General features: G+C 37.3%; 1 protein-coding gene across 4 annotated transcripts in view; it reads left to right on the forward strand.

Moving 5' to 3' along the window:
- WWP1 (WW domain containing E3 ubiquitin protein ligase 1) overlaps positions 1 to 21,239 on the forward strand; it is a 144,230-nt gene that overhangs the window by 67,593 nt on the left and 55,398 nt on the right. For all 4 annotated transcript variants that reach the window (XM_064384340.1, XM_064384343.1, XM_064384341.1 and 1 more), the window contains 5 exons: positions 11,092 to 11,187; positions 13,434 to 13,608; positions 17,432 to 17,486; positions 17,583 to 17,667; positions 17,792 to 17,920. In XM_064384340.1, coding sequence (XP_064240410.1) covers positions 11,092 to 11,187; positions 13,434 to 13,608; positions 17,432 to 17,486; positions 17,583 to 17,667; positions 17,792 to 17,920 — 540 coding nt within the window. The remainder of the gene's footprint in view (positions 1 to 11,091; positions 11,188 to 13,433; positions 13,609 to 17,431; positions 17,487 to 17,582; positions 17,668 to 17,791; positions 17,921 to 21,239) is intronic.

Genomic DNA, 21,239 nt, shown 5'->3' on the forward strand with positions numbered 1-21,239 from the left:
ATGTTAATTAGCAAGACCCTCTTGATTTGATTCTTGGTTTATTTTTACTTTTCATAAGTGTGACCATGACTCTCCATATAATATCCTCAGTTCTCTAGCATCCTTGGTGTTCTGTTTTCCAGACCTCATGCTGGAGACCAAACAGCTCTTCTTTTCCTCAGCTAATATTGAGTGCTGGGGAGTCACATACCTTGCTGATTGGTTCTATAAAAAGACTCAGTTTTTCATTGCTGCTTAGTAATTCTTAATCTCTTTTAAGTTTCTCATTGTAATTATTCCACTCCCCATGATTTTCTTTAAAGGGTATTCTATATGTGTATTCTATTTGTTCATCTCCTCCGCATTCACTTAACAATTTCTTTGACCTTTGGCACTGATAATACTAATATTAATTAATGATTAATTGTCTCTGCCTTCAAGAAGCTTATTTAGTTTTAGTGATTCAGAGTTGTAAGCGTGTACAGTATATACAATATAGTCAGAAAGTGCTGCAATAAAAATAATGGGTACAATGCTTTCCAACACAGCTTACGGTAATCAGAATGTCAACTCTTGTGGCTGTTGAAACTGCACTTCTAGATGTCTCTACACTATTGTTCTCATTGTCTTACCTCAGTCACTATGTTAGTGCATCTTGGGTTTTTTTGGAACTGTTTTTTCTCAGTGCCCTTTACTGGCTCATCTGATGTTGTCCAGTGCTTAATTATGGTTTCAGCCTTTGGTCTTCTTTTGTGTGCTTACCACAGTAGATCTAGCACTCTCTATCATCATCATCATCATCATCATCATTCTTTTTATTATTATTATTTGAGATGGAATTTCACTCTTGTTGCCCAGGCTACAGTGCAGTGGCATGATCTTGGCTCACTGCAACCTTGCCTCCCAGGTTCAAACGATTCTCCTGCCTCAGCCTCATGAGTGGCTGGGATTACAGGCGCTTGCCACCACGCCCATCTAATTTTTGTATTTTTAGTAGAGACGGGGTTTCAACATGTTGGCCAGGCTTGTCTTGAACTCCTGTCCTCAGGTGATCCTGCCATCTTGGCCTCCCACAAGCATGAGCCACCACTTCTGGCCAGCTCTCCATCATTTTATAAATGATAGATTTATTAAACTATTTTATAACTATTTAATTATTAGATTATTAGATTTATTAAACTAATTATTAGATTTATTAAACTATTTTATAACTATTGAATAGATTATTTTACAATCTATTTATAACTGTATAGATTTATTAAATCTATACAGTCAGGCCAGACTTTTCTCTGAGTTTATTTTTCAACTGCTTTCCCCTCTTCTGTTTCCTGCAAATGTTTCAGACCCTTTGTTAGCTTTCCTATCCCTCTCAAAAAGCTCTTGTCCTGTGTCTCCTGTCTTTGGTATGTTAGTCATTTATCCTAGTCTCTCATGTGCCAGTCACTGTGGCAAACATATATAAAAAGCTATTCTTACTGTGAAGAACCTCATCATCTCAGTGGGGTTGGGGGAGCGAAGTAAACAGTCAGCGAGTATAATTAAAGGTACACTAGACGTAAGGTTAGGATGCCATGACAAGGAACATATGCAGAGGAGGAATAGGAGTAACCTGTGCTGTTGACGTCGAAGAATACGTTCTGAAAGCTATGGCACTTCAGTGGATTCTGAAAGAAGAGTAGGACTTAGCAAATAGTGGAGGCACAAGTGGTAAAAAGTTTCATTTTCAGTAGAGCCGACTGCATTTTCAAATCCCTAGCACCCATGAAAATGAGTATGCTGAACCCAGGAATTATTATTTTGTCACAGTTTGAATTCAGCGTTTGAGGCAGCAAGATACATAATGCTGAAGAGCAAACAGCCCTATGAAGAATTTTGTGTGATTGTGAAGGGTTTGGGAGTTTTTTCTGAAAACCACAAATAAGCATTAAAGAATAAAGCAGTAAAGCAGGGGAGTGGCATAATCCTCTTTGCTTTCATTAAGATTATTTTTGCAGTGGTATAGAGAGCTGAGGAGTTAAGGAGTTGGGATAGCGGCTAGGCTGTTTTATAAATGAGGAAATCTGGCATTCTAGTTCAAAACAATAAGTACATGAACCTAATTCTGTCAGGACCAGATAAATGCTTCAGCAGGCTCGTTGCCATCATTTATGATCTTTGTATTAGATTTTTGTAGTAATCTAGATTAGTGTTTTTCAAATTGTAGAGTGCAACCCATTAATAGGTTATTTATGACCAACATTTGAACACATAATGAAATAAAAAATATAGATGAGAATGGGAAATATTGGAAGATGTTAAATGTGGTAAGTGTAAGCATTGTTTCCTGAAAGTTTGTTTTTCTGGTGTGTGTGTGTGTGTACATGTGTGTGTATGTGTGTGTGTGTGTGAAATCAGTAGATAAATAGCAATCTGGTATACACAGAGATGTTTATATAAAACACACTTCTTAGTATCTAAACTGTGGTCAAAAAAAGTGAAAAAGCCACTAATCCAGGGGAGAAATTAAGAGAGCCTGAAGTGAGGTAAATGCTGATCTTTTAGGTTGACATAAGATGGGTCTTGGTAATAAGTTGTGGAGAAATAGAATAGAAAAGTAGTGGAACCAAGGTGGATCCTTCTGGTCTACACAGCACTAGACTGTGCAACCCTTTGGATCAGCAGTTTTCAATTCCACATCATATTCCCTCTTTGCTGAAAAATGTTACCTTAGTTCCTTGTTTTCTTTTGTTTGGTAACTTACTGAGTCATTTAGCTAACAACAGGATAGGATTGCAGGTGTGTAAATCCTGTTGATTCTTTATGTACAGCCAGTTTGAGAATTGCTGCTTCAAGTGCGTTTGTTAAACAATCCATTACTCTCCACATTTTTTTTATTCACTTTGTATAGAGATAATGTAGATGAAGTAAAAAAAGTTCTGTGTATCAAAATCTAATTTAAAGTGTGTGTCAGTGAAAAATTGGACAGTGTATTAATATTGAGTTACTTTTCAGAGAGATTAAAAATACATTCTGAATCTCCCGTTGCCCCCAATAGTGGTTAGGCAACTGAGTGCTTATATGTTTGACTGAAATAATGATAGAATGTTGGACTTGGGGCAGGAGAGTGAGGAGAAAGTGTTCTGTATTTTGTAGGGCATCCAGTTGCTATACGTTACCTCATGTCATATACCAAGGAGGCAGTTACATGTATTGTTACAGAACTGAAGATGAGTAGTCTATCCTGGAGATAACATTTGAATGTTATGCCAAACATGATTTTACCTGAAGACCTTTGTATGTGCTCTTTTATTCTCAAATGTACTCAGGTTTTTGTTAAAATGTTGCCTCATTCCAGAGGCCTTTCTTTGAGTCTCCTGTCCACATCAACCCAGTCTCCCCACATCCCTGTACCCTGCCTTATTTTCCCCAACATTTTGTGTTGAAAATTTACAAAAGTATGGAAAATTATAATTTTACAATGAAAATCCGTATACCTCCCACTAGATTGTACAATGGACACTTTATTGTTCTTGCCTTATCTCATTTCTTTATCTGTTTATCCATCCGATTTTTAATGCATTTCAGTGAGTGGCAGACATCAGTATGTTTTGCCCCTCAACACTTCAGCTTGCAAATCATTAACTGAAATTCAATATGTTTTTAAATTTTTTTTAGGTAAAGATTACAAAGAAAGAAAAGCACAAGTCTTGAATGTACCATTTTGAGGAATTTTGGCAAATGTATGTGTCTATGTTACTCAAATGTTTACCGAGATATAGAACATTAATATCACCCTAGAAAGTTGTGATTCTGAGGCAATCACTCTTCTGATTTTTCTACTATAGATTAGTTTTCCCTGCTGTAGGGCTTACTACAGTTGGAGTAAGTATGAACTCTTGAGTAGGCTTCTAATCAACATGATGTAACCTTTATTATTTTTCTTTTTAACACTTAAATTACATGACAGACAGTGTTACTGTCTCTTTTCTCTCCACTAGACTGAAGGGGAATTTTGTCTATTTCTGTATTCTTCGTGCTTAAAACTGTGCCTACCATATAGCGGCACTCAATATATTTGTTAACTATGTGAATTTGTGCTTCATTAAATGATTGAGAATGACTGAATAATAGGGCAAAAGCTCTGACTGGTAAATGCCTCTGGAGGAAATGGTTAACAAGGTCAAAAGCCACTGAAAAATTTTAGTAAGATGAGAACTGAAAGGCACCCATTGAACTTAATTACAAAAAGTTTATTTATTGTTGACCTATGACAGAGTGTGGTTTCAGGGAAATAATAAGAGCTGTATTCAAATTTCTCTGAGTTGGGAGTGAATGAGAGGGGAGAAAGTGTGATAGAGAACTCTTTAGAAAATGTGAACTAATGTAGAAAACTTTCTCTGTGAAGACAAAGGGAAAGAGGACTGTTTGATAGAAGTGAGCAAGAGAACATACAGAACTGAGAAGTAGATATTTGTTTTGTTTTATAAAATGAAAGAGACTGACAGGTTGATCTGCTGATAGGAGTAGGTCGTTGGAGGCAGAGATTGGCCAATACTGGACAGAAAGAGGATTAACTCTGGGATTGTGGTTATGACAAGGCAACTCTGGGATTGTGGTTATCTAAGTTTGAAGCCAGCAGCTGCCCAATCAGTCACCAAATTTTATTATTTTTATTGTAATATATTTCACAAAATTCTTCCACATTTCTTTTTTTCTTTTTTTTTTAATCAAAGTCTTTGTTCAGTACTAGGTTTTGAAAATTTGATTATAATGTTTTAATGAGACAGGGAGACCATATGTAAATACTAGGCAGAAGAGGGTTATAGTTGAAGGTGAAGTGTGGCAATTATAAATTAGAGTTATATTGAGAATTCTCATTACTCAGTAATTTGGTAATTTGCACCTGTTTGAGGGGTGTTCATGAATTTTTTCACTATGGGATTATCTGGTCTCTGGCCAAATCCAGTCTACCACTTTTATAGGGCCCACAGGTACAGCTCTAGCAGGCTGTCACTGTGAGTCATGGAGACAAAGCCAGAGTAGCCCCCTTTACCCCTAGACCACTTCTTCCTAAAAGTATCTTCCTCCTTTGTTGCTGCCCAAGGTCTTCTCTGGTCACCTTCAGATTTGGGGGACACACTCTTGGCAGCTACCAGGTCCCAACCAGTGGACACATACCTTGGAAGTGACATCTCAGCACAGTGACTTCCCTTGGGCCAGCTGCCAGGGGAGGAGAGAGGGCACACACAGGGATTCAGGAGTGTCTGAGGTAGACAGTGAAATTGGCCAGGCTGCTCCCCTGTGGACCAAAACTGTGTTCAGAGAATGTTGTCAGCAGAGGAAACTGGTGACACCATGCCCACAACATGGAATGCCCCAGCACAGGTAGAGTGGGTGGAGCAGGGCAGGAGCCTCTTTTTATGTAAGTACCTATGTAATAGTCTTGATTTTACCTCTTAGTTCACAAAGCCTAAAATATTTACCATCTGGCTCTTTGTAGAACTTTGCCTACTCCTTATCTAGTGCATTATAGATCTATTAAAATGAATTCTGTGGGTCTAGAAAATTATAAATAAGATAACCAAAAGCAGTTCTGAATATAATGTTCTGTGTAGCAAGAAATTTAGTTTGAGAAAGATTAATTCTATTTAGAACCAAAGCACTGAAATCTGGAAGTGATCTAACAAGGTCAATGACTAACATTGTGCTTGGAATGTAAATGCTTACTGAATATTTGTTAAATGGTAAATTAGAAATACTTGCTGTTAACTCAGGATAAAACAGAAAAGGGCTTCATAACCCATTATATGGATGGAGGGCTTGGTTGTGTTTATTTCTTCCCCCAATATTAAAACTGTTTCTGATTACAAAATTAAGACATGACCAAATACAATATTTAAGTCATATAGAAATATTAATACTTCTTAAGTGCACCACTCAAAGTAGTATCTATATATATTATTCCAGCAGCAAATATTTGAGAGCCTTGTTCTGGGTGTGTGCAGCAGGGCAAGAAAGCCCAAGACTCTGTTATATAGCACCTGTTGTGTAGAGCTTGTGTTTCAGCGGAAAGACAAACAGTGGCCTTATGTAAAAACTCATTCAGTAATGTCCAATAGTGACAAGTTCTATGAGAAAAGATAAAAGCGGATGAAGAGGCTAGAGAGCAGCTATATAAATTATTATTTTGCATAAAATATTTTCATAAAATAGGATCACACTGAATATGGTTTTTCAGTTGCTTTTTTAAAAAAAGTCATATTTCCAAATCAGTACAAGTAAATTCACACATTGACCAAATATTTAATCAACAAATATTTATTGAACTCCTTGTCTGTGGCAGGCTCTGTGCTAGGTGCTGCCAGCACAACAGATGAAGGCCCAAACTTTGTAGAGCATATGGTCTAAATACGTAGGTCTACCTTAATTCTTTTGAACGGTTTGTAATGTTTCCTTGTATATTATTTATTGCTATATAATAAATTACCCCAAAACTTATCTCACATAGTTTCTGAGCATCAGGAACCTGGAAATATGTTAGTTGGGTGCTTCCTGGGGTCCTCATTAGGTTTACCATCAAGCTCTTGGTGGGGGCTGCAGTCATTTGGAGGATGGTTAAATGCACCTCACTTAGTAAACCCAAGAGAGCTGGATTCTGGCCTGTCAGGGGGAAAAGCTCAGTCTATGCATTGGTAGCATAGGATACCTTTGGAAGTGGTAGTGAAGATGACACTATAAATGGCAAGATCGAATGTTTGAGAAATCCTAATTCCCTTACCTGCAGCCAGAACTTCTGCTCTGCTTATGGGTTTCCTCACTGGAGATACTCAACGCTTGGGAACACCAGGCACATTGGAGGTCAGAGATACTGTCTTAAATCAGCAGACATAAGTGAACATTTGAAAGGTTAATAAGTGAAGAAGGTTGTAAAGTAAATTTTCAAATACACACCTAACCCAGGTCCCAGAATATTGACAACCAAGATTTTACCTCTTCACCCAGGAGACTGACAATATCTTCCATTGAAGACCTACCCAAAAGACTGAAAATACTGATTGTTTTCTAACAAAACAGCCCTATTATTATCAATGTTTAATTAATCCCAGAATCCACGAGCCCCACCCAAGGACATAAAACTCCCAGTTTTTGGTGCTCTGCTCATTAGACATCTGAGGGAAACCTCTTAATTTACAAGATGGAGATCAAAACAAACAACCTAGAAAATAGTTTTAAGATAACAGACTAGGGCTGGGCGCAGTGACTCATGCCTGTAATCCCAGCACTTTGTGAGGCTGAGATGGACAGATCACAAGCTCAGGAGTTTGAGACCAGTCTGGCCAATGTGGTGAAACCTCATCTCTATTAAAAATACAAAAATTAGGCAGGCATGGTGGTGCATGCCTGTAGTCCCAGTTACTTGTGGGGCTGAGGCAGAAGAATTGCTTGAACGCGGGAAATGGAGGTTGCAGTGAGCCAAGATCATATCACTGCACTCCAGCCTGGGGGATAGAGCAAGATTCCATCTCAAAAAAAAAAAAGATAACAGATTATTTTAATATCCTCTGAGGGATAAAAGTAGATATGACATACATAAAACAAGAACCTAATGCTGTAAAAATGGAATACTCAAAGAAGTAAAAAACTCTTGAAATTTAATTCAGTGGAAAATTTGACTGATAAAGGTAAAGAAATTTGCCAGAGAGTAAACATAAGGACCAATTCGGACAGTCTGATAAGAAAAGTTTTAGAAAGAGAGAAAATGGGAGGAAGTCGTTAACAAAATAACAGTCTTTCACAAACATGGAGAACCCAAATTTCCTTATTGAAAAAGCTCACCAAAACCCAGTATGATAAATGAAAACAGATCTATTTTAGGACAGTTTGTTGTGAAAATTTTAGTACAGTGGGGCCAGTTAAATTCTAAACATTTTCAGAGATTGAAAAAATAAAGCACATTTCATACTAATCAAAATGGCATCAGATTTCCCAGAATCAACAGGAAAAGCTAGAAGACAGTGGGCTCATGCCTTAAATGCTGAAGAAAATTATACCCAACATATAATTCTGTATCCAGCCATACTGTTTAGTGTTTGCGTAGAATAAATACATTTTTGCACATCCTAGGTTTCCGAAAGTTCACTTCCTATGTCTTCTTTCTTAGAAAGCTACTAGGACTTGTGTTTTCCCAAAACTAGGTAGTGAAAGTAAAAGACACTGGATGCAGGCATTAGAGGATCTGCTTGGAGAGGAGTGAAAGGAATGCCAGCACAATGGTGAAAGAAAGCCCAAAGTGGTCTCGGACAGCAGACACTCAGTCTAGACTGGAAGCTAATCAGAAGGCAGGGGCAATCACAGAACAGCTATGAGCCTGAACATTTTAGGAGGACATTTATGCAACTGGAAAAGTATTTGGGGTTTAATGATAAGAATGTAGACAATAAGTAAGGGAAGTGGAGATAATTTTTCTAGCTAATAGTATTTTTTTAAAAAGAAATCAGGGTATGTTCCATGTCTCGGCTGTGGGAAGAGTTTTCATAGTTACAATGATAACTATAAGGGAAGGTACAACATATGTGTATGTTTGGAATGGTTGGGAGGAGGGTAAATGTAAATGTGTTTGTGTGCAGGAAGGAGACCTAGTAAGAAGTCAATACATTATGTTTGAAATTAAATAAATCACAACAAGTTAAGCAAGTTAATAAGTAAAAGAGGTAAATACCTAAAAAATTGAAACAGTTAAAAATGTTGCCTTGGGGAGTGGAAAATCAAGTGAACTAGACAGTAGATGCTTTTTTTTTTGCAATAAGTTTCATAGACTATATGACTGTTAAAACTATGTGATGATATATATAATTATATAGCTATGAAGGTATATATTAAACTATCTGAAAGTATATGTAATTTTGATAAAAAATTAAAGCTAAGTTAAAAATAGTTAAGGATATTTGAAGAAATAGTTGAAACCAGGAAATTTGACTATAAGATAGCAATAAAAATTCAAAGACTGCTTATGGGAATTAGTACCTAATAATAGCAAAAGTGAAACTTGATTAAGTTTTTAGGTATTCATTTGGTTTTGGTAGTTAGCTTTCATACAGATAAATAGTCCATTGGTACATCTTAGACATATTCCTCAAAGGCCTTTAAAATGAAATTTTATATTTAACTCCTTCTTTCCCATGAGGTTTTTTATAGAAACAAATAGAGTAAACCTTAACTTTCAGAGTGTCTGATTTTAGTGAAATGCTTTATAAAGAATATCTAAGTTTTTGCATTACCGATTAGCATGAATGTTCCAGTGTAGGATATAATAGGTAAGTTGAATAATTTTTTTGTTACCCCAAGTCAGTTGTGAATTTGGGGCTCTTTATTGTTTATGGTTACTACTTAAGCATTTTGTGACTTAGGTTTGTTAGATGCAGCCTAAACAAATTTTTAAATTTTTTTGTGTGCATTTGTCATTTTAAGTATTTATGTATGTATGGGTGCAAACTAGGGAGTAGTTTCAGTATATATGGTTATTGTGTATAAAAATAATTTAAAGAAAATAATAAACACTTAATAAAAATAAATTTAATTGGGTTCTTTTGGGGGATTCTCACAGATTGATTTAATATTTGAAAATATAAATTTACCATATTAACAAATAATAGGGAAAAGCTACTTGATCCTCTCTCAAAACTTTGCAGATGGGGAAGGAAGGTAGAAGGGAAGATTGTTGGATTCTTTATGGGAGATCCTTGAGCCTCCCTGTTGGTGCAGGACAACTTTTATCAAAGCTCACCATTCTAGGTTAGGGCTTCTTGATAAGCACTCACATTTTTAAAAATCGTTTTATTAGGAAACATCACACGTTCACAGAAAAGTGCTTTCCTCCAAAATATATAGATGAAGCTGATTTATCACAAAATACACATTTTAACCATCACACAAGCCAAAACATAGAACACTGACAGCATCCCAGGAATACTCTCTCATGCCCCTTCTTAAACACTACCTTCTTGAGTTCTTGTGTTTAAGAATAAGGAAAATATGTTCTGGCTATTCTACTTAAAAATTGAAAACAAATCTTAAACTCAGAAGTACCAGTTTTTATTTATTTGTTTATTTTTATTTTATTTTATATTTTTGAGAGAGTTTTATTCTTTTGCCCAAGCTGGAGTGCAGTGGTGCAGTCTCAGCTCACTGCAACCTCTGCCTCCCATGTTCAAGCAGTTCTCATGAGTCAGCCTCCTGAGTGGCTTGGATTACAGGTGTGTGCCACCATGCCCAGCTAATTTTTTTTTTTTTTTTCATATTTTTAGTAGAGATGGAGTTTCTCCTGTTGGTCAGGCTGGTCTCAAGCTTCTGATCTCAGATGATCCACCTACTTCAGCCTCCTGAAGTGCTGGGATTACAGGCATAAGCCGCTGTGCCTGGCCCACCAGTTTTTATTTTTAAAAATTATTCTATATATACCATATTAAGAAAAGACTGAAGAGAAATTAACAGGAATCACAGAAGAAAAAATGAGAATAGGAGAAATGAGAGATTGAGAGTCTTCAAAATAGAATAAGATAAAATAATAATTTCTATAAATTCAGAGACCTACCAAAACCAAAGTTGAAATAAATATGCACACATAAAAAAGACACTATGCACACAGGTGAAAGAATTTTCATGGAGCAGTATCACCACATATTTCTTTAAGGTATTTCTGCTAAAAATCTTTTAGATGGGTACTTTTGAAATTGTAGCAAAGTCAATATATTACTTAATAGACATTTTGTGCCTTGGATTTAATATTAAGTTGAAGGTTCCTTTATTCTTGATTCAATTTCTGTTTTCTGATAATTTGGAATTCTATAAATTACTACCTTTTTAAAATGTGGGGTATTCTGTTCCTTTTCTGCTAACTATACTTTTTGAATTTCCAATACTGTAATAAAAAGGGAACAATTAAGAGGTTTAAAAAGTACTAATAATTGAGAAAACGAACACTTTTATATATATAGTATCCTTTATATATATAGCTGTGTGTATAGTCTTTTAATGTAAAGTTTATCGGTCGTTTTTCTGATTACAAAGGAGAGTCATTTTTAAGATTGTCCTAGAGTGTTATTTCTTACTGTTATTTTTGTATTTTTATTAAAGGTGGGAACAAAGAAAAGATCCTCATGGTAGAACCTATTATGTGGATCATAATACCCGAACTACCACATGGGAGAGACCACAACCTTTACCTCCAGGGTAATATAGCACCTTTATGCACCTGCAGTTATATTTTATCTCACCTGTGGTTTTTAAATTTATTTAGTACAGCAAAATTTGATTCTTTCATTCTGCATATATTCAATTTCTTTACATTTCCTTTTTATAAATAATGAATGTTTAGTCAATGAGAGCAGATAGTCTGTAGAGCTTCCTCAAGAGACTGTCAAACATTGGCATGAGTTACTGAGAGATATTGCAAAATTGGGTAAATTGTCAGTCCTTATTATTTTTTTAAGGAAAGGTAATATTTAGGACAGTTTATATATATGGTTCTCCATGGATAGTGTTCTAAACTATGTTATTTCATAAGATTTAATGACTTAAATATTAAAGTGGCTCAAAACAATGATCTAGATAGATTGCCACTAGTGAACTTATACCTAAAATTGTAGAAGATTTTAAATTAATAATGTTTTTATTACATACTAAACTTCATGTTATTAGGCTGTCACTTAAGGCCATTCACAAATGAGTCTTCCTTTAACTTTGTGTTCTTTCATAACTCTCTACAGTTTATGGGGATTATTTCACTGAAACTCTTGTCCAAAAATTAGGCAGAGATTGTCTTTAATTTCATCTTTAGAATCTATTGTGAGCCCATTGTATTTTTAGCAACAAGTTTATATAAGAAATTTAGAATTGGTTACTGAAAGGATTTTAAGATCATTGTATACATTAATGACAAAAATAGGTTTAATAGTTCCTACATTTGTAGAACAGGTGGGAGTTAGAGTGAACCCTGGAGGATGAGTAGAATTCTGGTTGGTGGGAAATAGGGAAGGGTATTCTGTGAGGCAAAGGCATGACAAAATTCAACACGTGATACACTTGGAACTAGTGTATCACCCTTGTAGGATCTCAGGGAGATGAGGCTGAAAAGGTGGACAACTCATTTTTATGCCATGCCATTGAGCCATTGTGGGTGGAATGACATGGAGTCCACCTGCATTTCAGGAAGATAATTGGCAGCAATATAATGGCAGGGAGGTGAGTTAAAAAGTAATAAAAATAGTTCAGTTAACTCATCCTGAACACGGGCATTGGCTATAGAGCAGATTGCTTGGTATACAGCAGGCACTGTCAGTAAATGCTTATCAAAAAAAAGAGGCCAGGAATGGTGGCTCACTCCTGTAATCCCAGCACTTTGGGAGGCCCAAGCGGGCAGATCATGAGGGCAGGAGTTTGAGACCAGCCTGGCCAACATGGTGAAACCCTGTCTCTACTAAAAATACAAAAATCAGCCAAGTGTGGTGGTGGGCGCCTATAATCCCAGCTACTCAGGATGCTGAGGCAGGAGAATTGCTTGAAACCAGAAGGTGGAGGTGGCAGTGAGCTGAGATCATGCCACTGCACTGCAGTGGGCAAAAGAGGGAAACTCCATCTCAAAAAAAGAGAAAGAAAAAGATGATGATGAAAAAGATGGAGTGGCCGGGCGTGGTGGCTCATGCCCATAATCTCAACACTTGCGGAGGCCAAGAAGTGGGCAGATCACCTGAAGTCAGAAGTTTGAGACCAGCCTAGCCAACATGGTAAAACCCTGTCTTTACTAAAAATACAAAAATTAGCTCGGCATGGTGGTGTGTGGCTGCAATCCCAGCTATTCGGGAGGCTGAGGCAGGAAAATCGCTTGAACCTGGGAGGCAGAGGTTGCAGTGAGCTGAGATCGTGCCGTTGTACTTCAGCCTGAGCAACAAGAGCGAAACTCCATCCCCCTAAAAAAGCAGAAAGAGTAGCCAGAGTGATACTGAAACTGTTCATTCGGTGGCGTCTTTTTAGACAGTCTTTAGAAATTATATTAGTGCCAATGCTCTCCCTCCCCTTGCGGGGCTTAAAACTAGGTGATACGTTGATAGGTACAACAAACCACCATGGCACATTTATACCTGTGTAATAAACCTGCATGTTCTGCACATGTATCCAAGAACTTACAATAACATTTAAAAAAAAAAAGAAAAGGAAAATAAGCAACCACTTCTAGTGTGGGAACTAAACATTAAAGTGATTAAAGAAGAAAAAAGATATTATTGGTAGAATGGAAAGGTAATTTAGCTAAAATAAATAGTTCATAGTTTTTTTGTTTTTCTGAAAAAATCAATACTTATATTATTTTTAAGTTATTTTAACATATCTTGATTTTTAAATTGAGTGAATAACTGCTTTTCATTTTCTTATATTAAGAGATGATTGTTTATTTTTATTATTGTTTGTTTTATTTGTGGTAGTTGGGAAAGAAGAGTTGATGATCGTGGAAGAGTTTATTATGTGGATCATAACACCAGAACAACAACATGGCAGCGGCCTACCATGGAATCTGTCCGAAATTTTGAACAGTGGCAATCTCAGCGGAACCAGTTGCAGGGAGCTATGCAACAGTTTAACCAACGATACCTCTATTCGGTAATTAGCAAATTATAAGACGTTGACATAACTTCCTCCCTCAGGCATTTGTCCCCTATTATGGTGATTTTTCTTTTTTTTTTGCTATTCCTTGACCATAATCACATATTTATTTTGATACTTTTTGAAATGGTATAGACTGTGTCACAAGATATTTTTTAGTTAATGTTTAATAAATAGTGTTTCTGATATATATAAGCACTTAATAATATTTAAAAATATAATAGTTTACTAACATAACTCATACACTAAGTTTTATATCCTTACTAAGGGATAGTTTCATAAATGCAATCCTTAATAAAATAATACTTTTACTAATTTTTAATCCTCCACCTTTATAATAATTTTGTTTCCTTTAAACAAAACCAGTTACCTTATGATTTTACTTAGAGCCAGTCTTGCAGTATTCTAGCTATTCTGATTCTCTTTCTAGATTCTAAAAAGCAACACTCATCTGTTTTGCCCCATCAAAGGTATTTCCAGAACTGGAAAGTTTTGTCCAAAAAATCTAATGCTGTCTGAGAATTTGACCAGTGGTGATTTACTGATTGCCATAAGCAAACATCCATGAGAGGAGTGGAAAAAACAAAACAAAACTCCTTTGATAAATGGTTTGATCATAGAAGGTAGAAAAGATAAATTTTAAGTACTGGGCAACTGCAGATAGTGTTTTGAAGTAACTTGAAAAAACCTAAAGTGTAGAAGCTAGCAGATAGAAAGGAAGTAGGAAAGAGACATAAAAAGAAAATGTAAGTAACTTTCTGCATAATCCTCCCGCAGTCTGGCTCTTGGAACCAAATTTTTTTTTTTAGTCAGAGTCTCGCTGTGTCATCCAGGCTGAAGTGCAATGGTGTGATCTTGGCTCACTGCAACCTCTGCCTCCCAGGTTCAAGTGATTCTCCTGCTTCAGCCTCCCAAGTAGCTGGGACTACAGGCACTTGCCACCACTCCTGGCTAATTTTTGTATTTTTAGAAGAGACAGGGTTTCACCACGTTGGCCAGGCTGGTCTCAAACGCCTGACCTAGTGATCCACCTGCCTCGGCCTCCCTAAGTGCTGGGATTACAGGTGTGAGCCACTGTGTCTGGCCTCAACCACATTGTTTTCAGAGATTAAATAATAAGTTCTCATTTGCAGGTTGACCCACTCTCTTGGTTGTATGTAGCTAGCAGGGAGGGAGTGGGCAGCCTAGTTTCCATAGCGTCTCCTGCTGCCTTCAATTGCTGGTTCTTTCATGACTTGTATAGAAATTTGTGGTAAGGTTCCATAGTTTAGCTATGTATAGTTATAATATTGAGACTGGGTTGCGGGACGTGGGGAAGGCTCAGCTCCCGGATAAGATGTGTTCTTCCAGGCCCTTGGTCCCTCACTCACCCAAGAATGGGGAAGAGGACCCCACAGGACATGGTGAGTTTGTTTAAGTAAATACTGGACCTCAAAGAGTTTTGCAGAAAGTGATTTATTTAGGCAGAGAGAGAGAGAAAGGAGAAAGAAATAGAAAGAGAGCGAACTCCCATGCTGTCATGAGAGGGGATCCAGAAGTGGAGTCTAAACATATGCAAGAGAAGGGGACTTTTAACCTGGGAGTTATTCCTGCTGTATTTAAATTTTTTGTCCTATGAAAGGAATTCCTTTAAACTCCTGCTAGAGGGATTGACCTTTGATTTCTGGGCAGTCTATCTTACCTTGTGAGTGAAAGTTAAACAAAAACCTCTAAGCTCCCAGATGGAGAAGTGAAAAAATGCAGGTTGAGCATGTCACTGGGAAGTTCTTGTCTTTGAAACCATGCCCCCTTGTGGACCCGAGGAGAGAATACATTCCCTCAATATTGTGTGGGTTTGTTTTTGCTTGGACTTACCTGTACATGAAAACCTTTGGTGAACAGGGCAGAATAAAGTAACAGATGAGTATCAGAAGAATGTTCTCTTGCAAGTAATAGAATCCCCTTAAACACACTGAGGTTTAATTATCTCAGTACAACATCAAGTCTGGGGTAGAGGTCTAAAACAAATGCTGCATTGACTCAGGAGTGCCATCAAGGACCCAGGTTCTTTCTGTCTTTTTACTCTGCCATCTGTATCATGCTTCAGGCCTATTACTTCATTTATATGGAGCACTGTGCTGTGGGCCTCACATCCACAGTCTAGGCATAAAGAAAGAGAACGAGGAATTGAAAGGGCAGATGGCTCTGTTGTTGCAAGCCCTGTCTTTTTTACTTAGAGAAGGATGCCCTCATCATGGCCTTCTGCCTATACCTCATTGGCCAGAATTGGTCACGCTACCAACTCAGCTGCAAGGGAGGGGGAATGGAATGATCTTTATGGCCACATTCCTGCCTCAAACAAAACAGGGATTTGGTTCTTAAGAACAGGTGGAAGATAAATATTGAGTACAATTAACAGGGTGTGTTACAAGATTATATTCATCAAGAATATATTTTATTTTATTCATCAAGCATATATTTTATTCATCAAGCATCTATTTTGTAACAGGGTGTGTTACAAGATTATATTCATCAAGAATGTATTTTATTCATCAAGCATATATTTTAAGAAATAATTTTTCAAGTAATGATTTTTATATTTGTCATTATTTTAGAATTCTTGATAGAATGCTTATATTTTCTCAGAATATATTTCTAGGTTATAATAAGAATGTGGAAACATACATAAAAATGTTTTATGTATGTGTGAAAATATAAAAGGTACTAATTAAAAATTTCTACAAATGATACTAGAGTTGAGTGTTAGTTTTATTAGTAGGCATTTGCTTTAAAGAAAATTGTGATAATTGTTCTATTTTTAAACAAATAATATTGCCACATTTAAACACCATGATTTCCTATATATTTATCTCCCATTTCATGTTCCCTCTAGAGATTAGTATGGAAGGACTGGGAGATTAAAGTATTGATCCCAGTATATTATTTCTAAATCATTCTGGAAAAACTAATAATTAATTTGATTAGTTGATAGTCTCCTCTTCATGACATTTTAAGCACTTTGTGTCTTGGCCAGGAGTGGTGGGTCGCACCTGTAATCCCAGCACTGTAGGAAGCTGAGGAAGATGGATCGTTTGAGCCTAGGAGTTCAAGACCAGCTTCGGAAACATGGCAAAACCTTGTCTCTACAAAAAATACAAAAATTAGCCTGGTGTGGTGCAGCATGTCTGTAGTCCTGCTACTCAACGGGCTGAGGTGGGAGGATTGCTTAAGCCTGGGAAGCGGAGGCTGCTGTGAGCCAAGATCATGCCACTATATCCCAGTATGAGTAACAGAGCAAGATCCTGTCTCAAAAAAAATAAAAAAAACCTTTGTGTTTTGAAATTGCTATATTTCTTTAATCTATCTATCTATCTGTCTATCCATCCATCTCTCTCTCTCTCTCTCTCTCTCTCTCTCTGTTAACAAAGATATATTTTTGAGATAGCTTCTTGCTCTTTCGCCCAGGCTAGAGTGCAATAGTAGTGTGATCACAGTTCACTGTAGCCTCTAACTCCTGGGCTCAGTTGATCCTCCCACCTCAGCCTTCCAAGTAGCTGGGACTTGAGGCATGTGCCACCACGTCTGGCTAATTTAAAAAAAAATTTTTTTTTTAATAGAGACAAGATCTTCCAGGCTGGTCTTAAACTTCTGGGCTGAAGTGATCCTCCCACCTTGGCTTCCCAAAGTGCTGAGATTACAGCCGTGAGCCCCTGTGCTTATTTTTTATCATATTTTAAAAAAATTATTATAAAATGTGATTCCGCCACATGCTTGGCTTATTTCTACTTTCATATTAAAACACTGTTATTTTATTTCTCTCCCCCATCTTTTCTGCAATCAGGCTTCAATGTTAGCTGCAGAAAATGACCCTTATGGACCTTTGCCACCAGGCTGGGGTAAGCTGTTATATTTTTGGTAATAATCTATAAGGTGTATATATATATGAAATATATAATATAGTTATTAAATATTATGCTCACTTTATGTTTTAGAAAAAAGAGTGGATTCGACAGACAGGGTTTACTTTGTGAATCATAACACGAAAACAACCCAGTGGGAAGATCCAAGAACTCAAGGGTATGTATATACTGCAGCCTTAAGTCATCTTGCATATAGCTGTAGGTAGAATCAACCAATCTTGAATCAGATATTTTTAGTACCTAGAAAATGTTCATCTTATGATTTTAAGTTTATCTTTTAGCTTACAGAACGAAGAACCCCTGCCAGAAGGCTGGGAAATTAGATATACTCGTGAAGGTGTAAGGTACTTTGTTGATCATAACACAAGAACAACAACATTCAAAGATCCTCGCAATGGGAAGTCATCTGTGTAAGTGAAAACCTGAAGTTTTCCTTTAAATGTTGCTTAGTGAGCACATGAGATTCATCCTCAAGTTTAGCAAAACATTTTACTTTTTAGTTCAAGAAAACCTACACAAGTAATACCTTAGTATAGCTGTCTTTGCTCTCATTTGAGAATGGATTTGTGGCTTGTAATTCCTTAATAATAACAATGGCAACTATTTATGTAGTGATTACTATATGCCAAGGATTGTTCTAAGTACTTTATAGGTGTTAACTAATTTTATCTTCCACTAACCCCTTGAGGTAGATACTATTATTTTCCCTTTACCAGGTGAGGAGAAGTATAGGGAGCATAACTAACTGTGCAAAGTTGTAAGGCAAGTAATGGACTGGTTTCAAACCATGGCAGCCAGTCCGTCTCTGTGCTCTTAACTGCCACATCACACTGCTACAATGAGATGGTCAGTGAAACTGGATTTTCTAGATTTAAAGATACCTTAATTAAGCAGTTGACAGATCTCTCCTTCATTCTTACTCTAAGGTATAATGTCTTTGCATAACTAAGAAAATGGAAGCAATCATAAAAGGTCTTTTGCAAATTTGTATCACCATATCTGTTCATCTCCTACCATCTCTCCTCCTCCTGTTCCTGTAGTTGAACTGTCATTGTTCTTATCAAAGTCTAGTCCCTCTGCTGGTACATTCGATTCCTACCCCCACCTTTTCTACTTAATTGCTCCAATAGTTACCATCTTTATATCTTACATCATCGGGTTTTATTTCTCGACTAAATTCTTATCAGCATTTATTTTTCCTATATTAAAAAAAGAGGCAAAAAATTACAACTCTTCCCTTTACGAATATGTTCAGTCACAGTTCTTTCTTTTTTTTTTCTGAGACGGAGTTTTGCTACCGTCTTCCAGACTGGAGTGTAATGACACAATCTCAGCTCACTGCAACCTCCACCTCCTGGGTTCAAGCAATTCTCCTGTCTCAGCCTCTCGAGTAGGTGTGATTACAGGCACTCGCCACCACATCCAGCTAATTTTTGTATTTTTAGTAGAGACAGGGTTTCACTATGTTGGCCAGGCTGGTCTCGAACTCCTGACCTCAGGTGATCCACCCATCTTGGCCTCACAAAGTGCTGGGATTACAGGTGTGAGCCACTGCGCCCAGCCCACAGTTCATTTTTACTGCTTCCCTTTACAGGAAAACTACCTGAAGGGTTGTCTCTGTATTGCTGTTTATAGTTTCTCCTTTAAACCAATTCCAAGGAAGTTCCCCTGACACTGAACTTGCAAGGGCATCAGTGACCTTCACATTGTTAATCCAGGCATTGGTTTGCAGTCCTGTCTGATTTGACTTATCAGGAGCATTTGACACTATCCATTTCTCTCTCCTGGCAAAAGTAGTGCTGTGGACCATACTTTATTGATTTCCCTCTGCCTTTCTGGTCTGTCTTTATTTTGCCAAGTCTTCCTTTTATCCTCAGCTCCCCCCCACCTTTTTTTTCTAACTATATTCATTCTCTTGGTGCATCTTATTCAGTATCATGCTTTTAAAACATCTGTCTGCTAATGACTCATAAATTTAGTCAGGCTTCTCACTTGAAATTTTGCTTTCTATATTCAGCTGCTTATTGACATCTCCACTTATAACTCCTTAAAAAATCTGCTGTAAAATCTGCTCTCTGTCCAGGTGTGGTGGCACATACCTGTAATCCTAGCACTAAGTTGAGGCAAGTAGATCACATGAGCCTAGGAGTTTGAGACCAGCCTGGGCAACATAGCAAGGCCCCATCCTTAAAAAAAAAGAAAAAAAATTTAAAACATAACAACAACAACAAAAACCCAGCTTTACCTGTGATATTTTCTGTCTCAGTTGATGGTGACCGCACTCTAACATGTGCTTGGGTCAAAAATTTTGAAATCAGCCAGGCGTGGTGGCTCACGCCTGTAATCCTAATACTTTGGGAGGCCGAGGTGGGCAGATCACCTGAGGTCAGGAGTTTGAGAACAACCTGGCCAACATGGTGAAACCCCATCTCTACTAAAAATACAAAAATTAGCCGGACGTTCCAAAAATGGCACATACCTGTAATCCCAGCTACTAGGGAGCTGAGGCAGGAGAATCGCTTGAACCAGGGAGGCAGAGGTTGCAGTGAGCTGAGATTGTACCACTGCACTCCAGCCTGGGCAACAAAAGCAAGACTTAATCTTAGGGAAAAAAGAAATCAGAATTGTCCTCAACTCCTTTTTTTCTCCTACCTCACAAACAGTCCATCAAGAATTCTGCTTACCTCAACTTCAGAACATATCTAGGGCCCAGGTATGTCTCACCACCCACATTGCCACCACTTTGATCCAAGCTACTGTTGTCTCGCTGGCTTGGTAGCAGAGTCTTCTCTCTGCTTTCTTCCCACAACTTGTACAATGTTATGTTATTCGCCATACAGCAGAGAGACTGAATTTCCAAAACAAAAATTAAAAATCATTTCTTTGCAAAAAACTTCAGTGATTTCCATCTCAATCAGAGTAAAAAGCACACTTTACAACAACATAAACAGCTTTATAGGATCTGACCCCTCTTATCTCTTCAACTTCTTGTTGGTTTTCGCTCCTCCTCATTCTCCATGTTCCAGCTTCATTGGCCCTAACTGCGCCTTGAACACCTTCAGCTTCCACCATGGATCTTAGCCCTTGTGTCTGCCTGCTATGCTCTTTTCCTGAATCTCCATATGGTTTATGCCCTCTCCTTCATGTTTTCACTCAAATGTCACTTTGTCTCTGAGCTCTCCTCATTTTACCCTTTTGAGAATTACAAAATGCTTCTTCTCATATCACTCCTTATCCTTTGTCCTTTTAACAATGCCTTTTTTATTCTTTTAGGTCAGGAATGATAAGACATTTGTCCCCTTCTAATATATTACATATGTACTTTGCTTATTTGTTATTTTTTTTGTCTTGTCTCCTTCACTGGTACATAAGCTCCACAAAACAGGCATTTTAATAAGTAATGCTCTCACTGTCTAGAAGAAAGCCAGGTACTAGCTATGCATTCAGTAAATGCTTGTTGAGTAGGCGAATTCACTTGAACCTGACAACACAAGAGAGCATTTTTCATCTGTTCCAAAGTGTTCCTTAAGATTATGAAAGTTCTTTGTGCCTGTCAGACCCTCAGTCAATAGGCAAGAGACCCAGGCTCTGTTAATGTCAGTCAAACCATATTGTAAAACCTATATTCCTAGGTGCCATGCCACCAACTTTGCTTTTTTTTCTCACTGACCACCTGAACCATATGACCTGGATGACAATGTTGTTTCTAGGAATTCGATTTTGCTTTGC

The sequence above is a fragment of the Aotus nancymaae genome, unplaced genomic scaffold (genome assembly GCF_030222135.1).
Source record: "Aotus nancymaae isolate 86718 unplaced genomic scaffold, 86718_ANA_hifiasm-v0.15.2.pri h1tg000036l, whole genome shotgun sequence".
In the NCBI taxonomy this organism is placed as follows: domain Eukaryota; kingdom Metazoa; phylum Chordata; class Mammalia; order Primates; family Aotidae; genus Aotus; species Aotus nancymaae.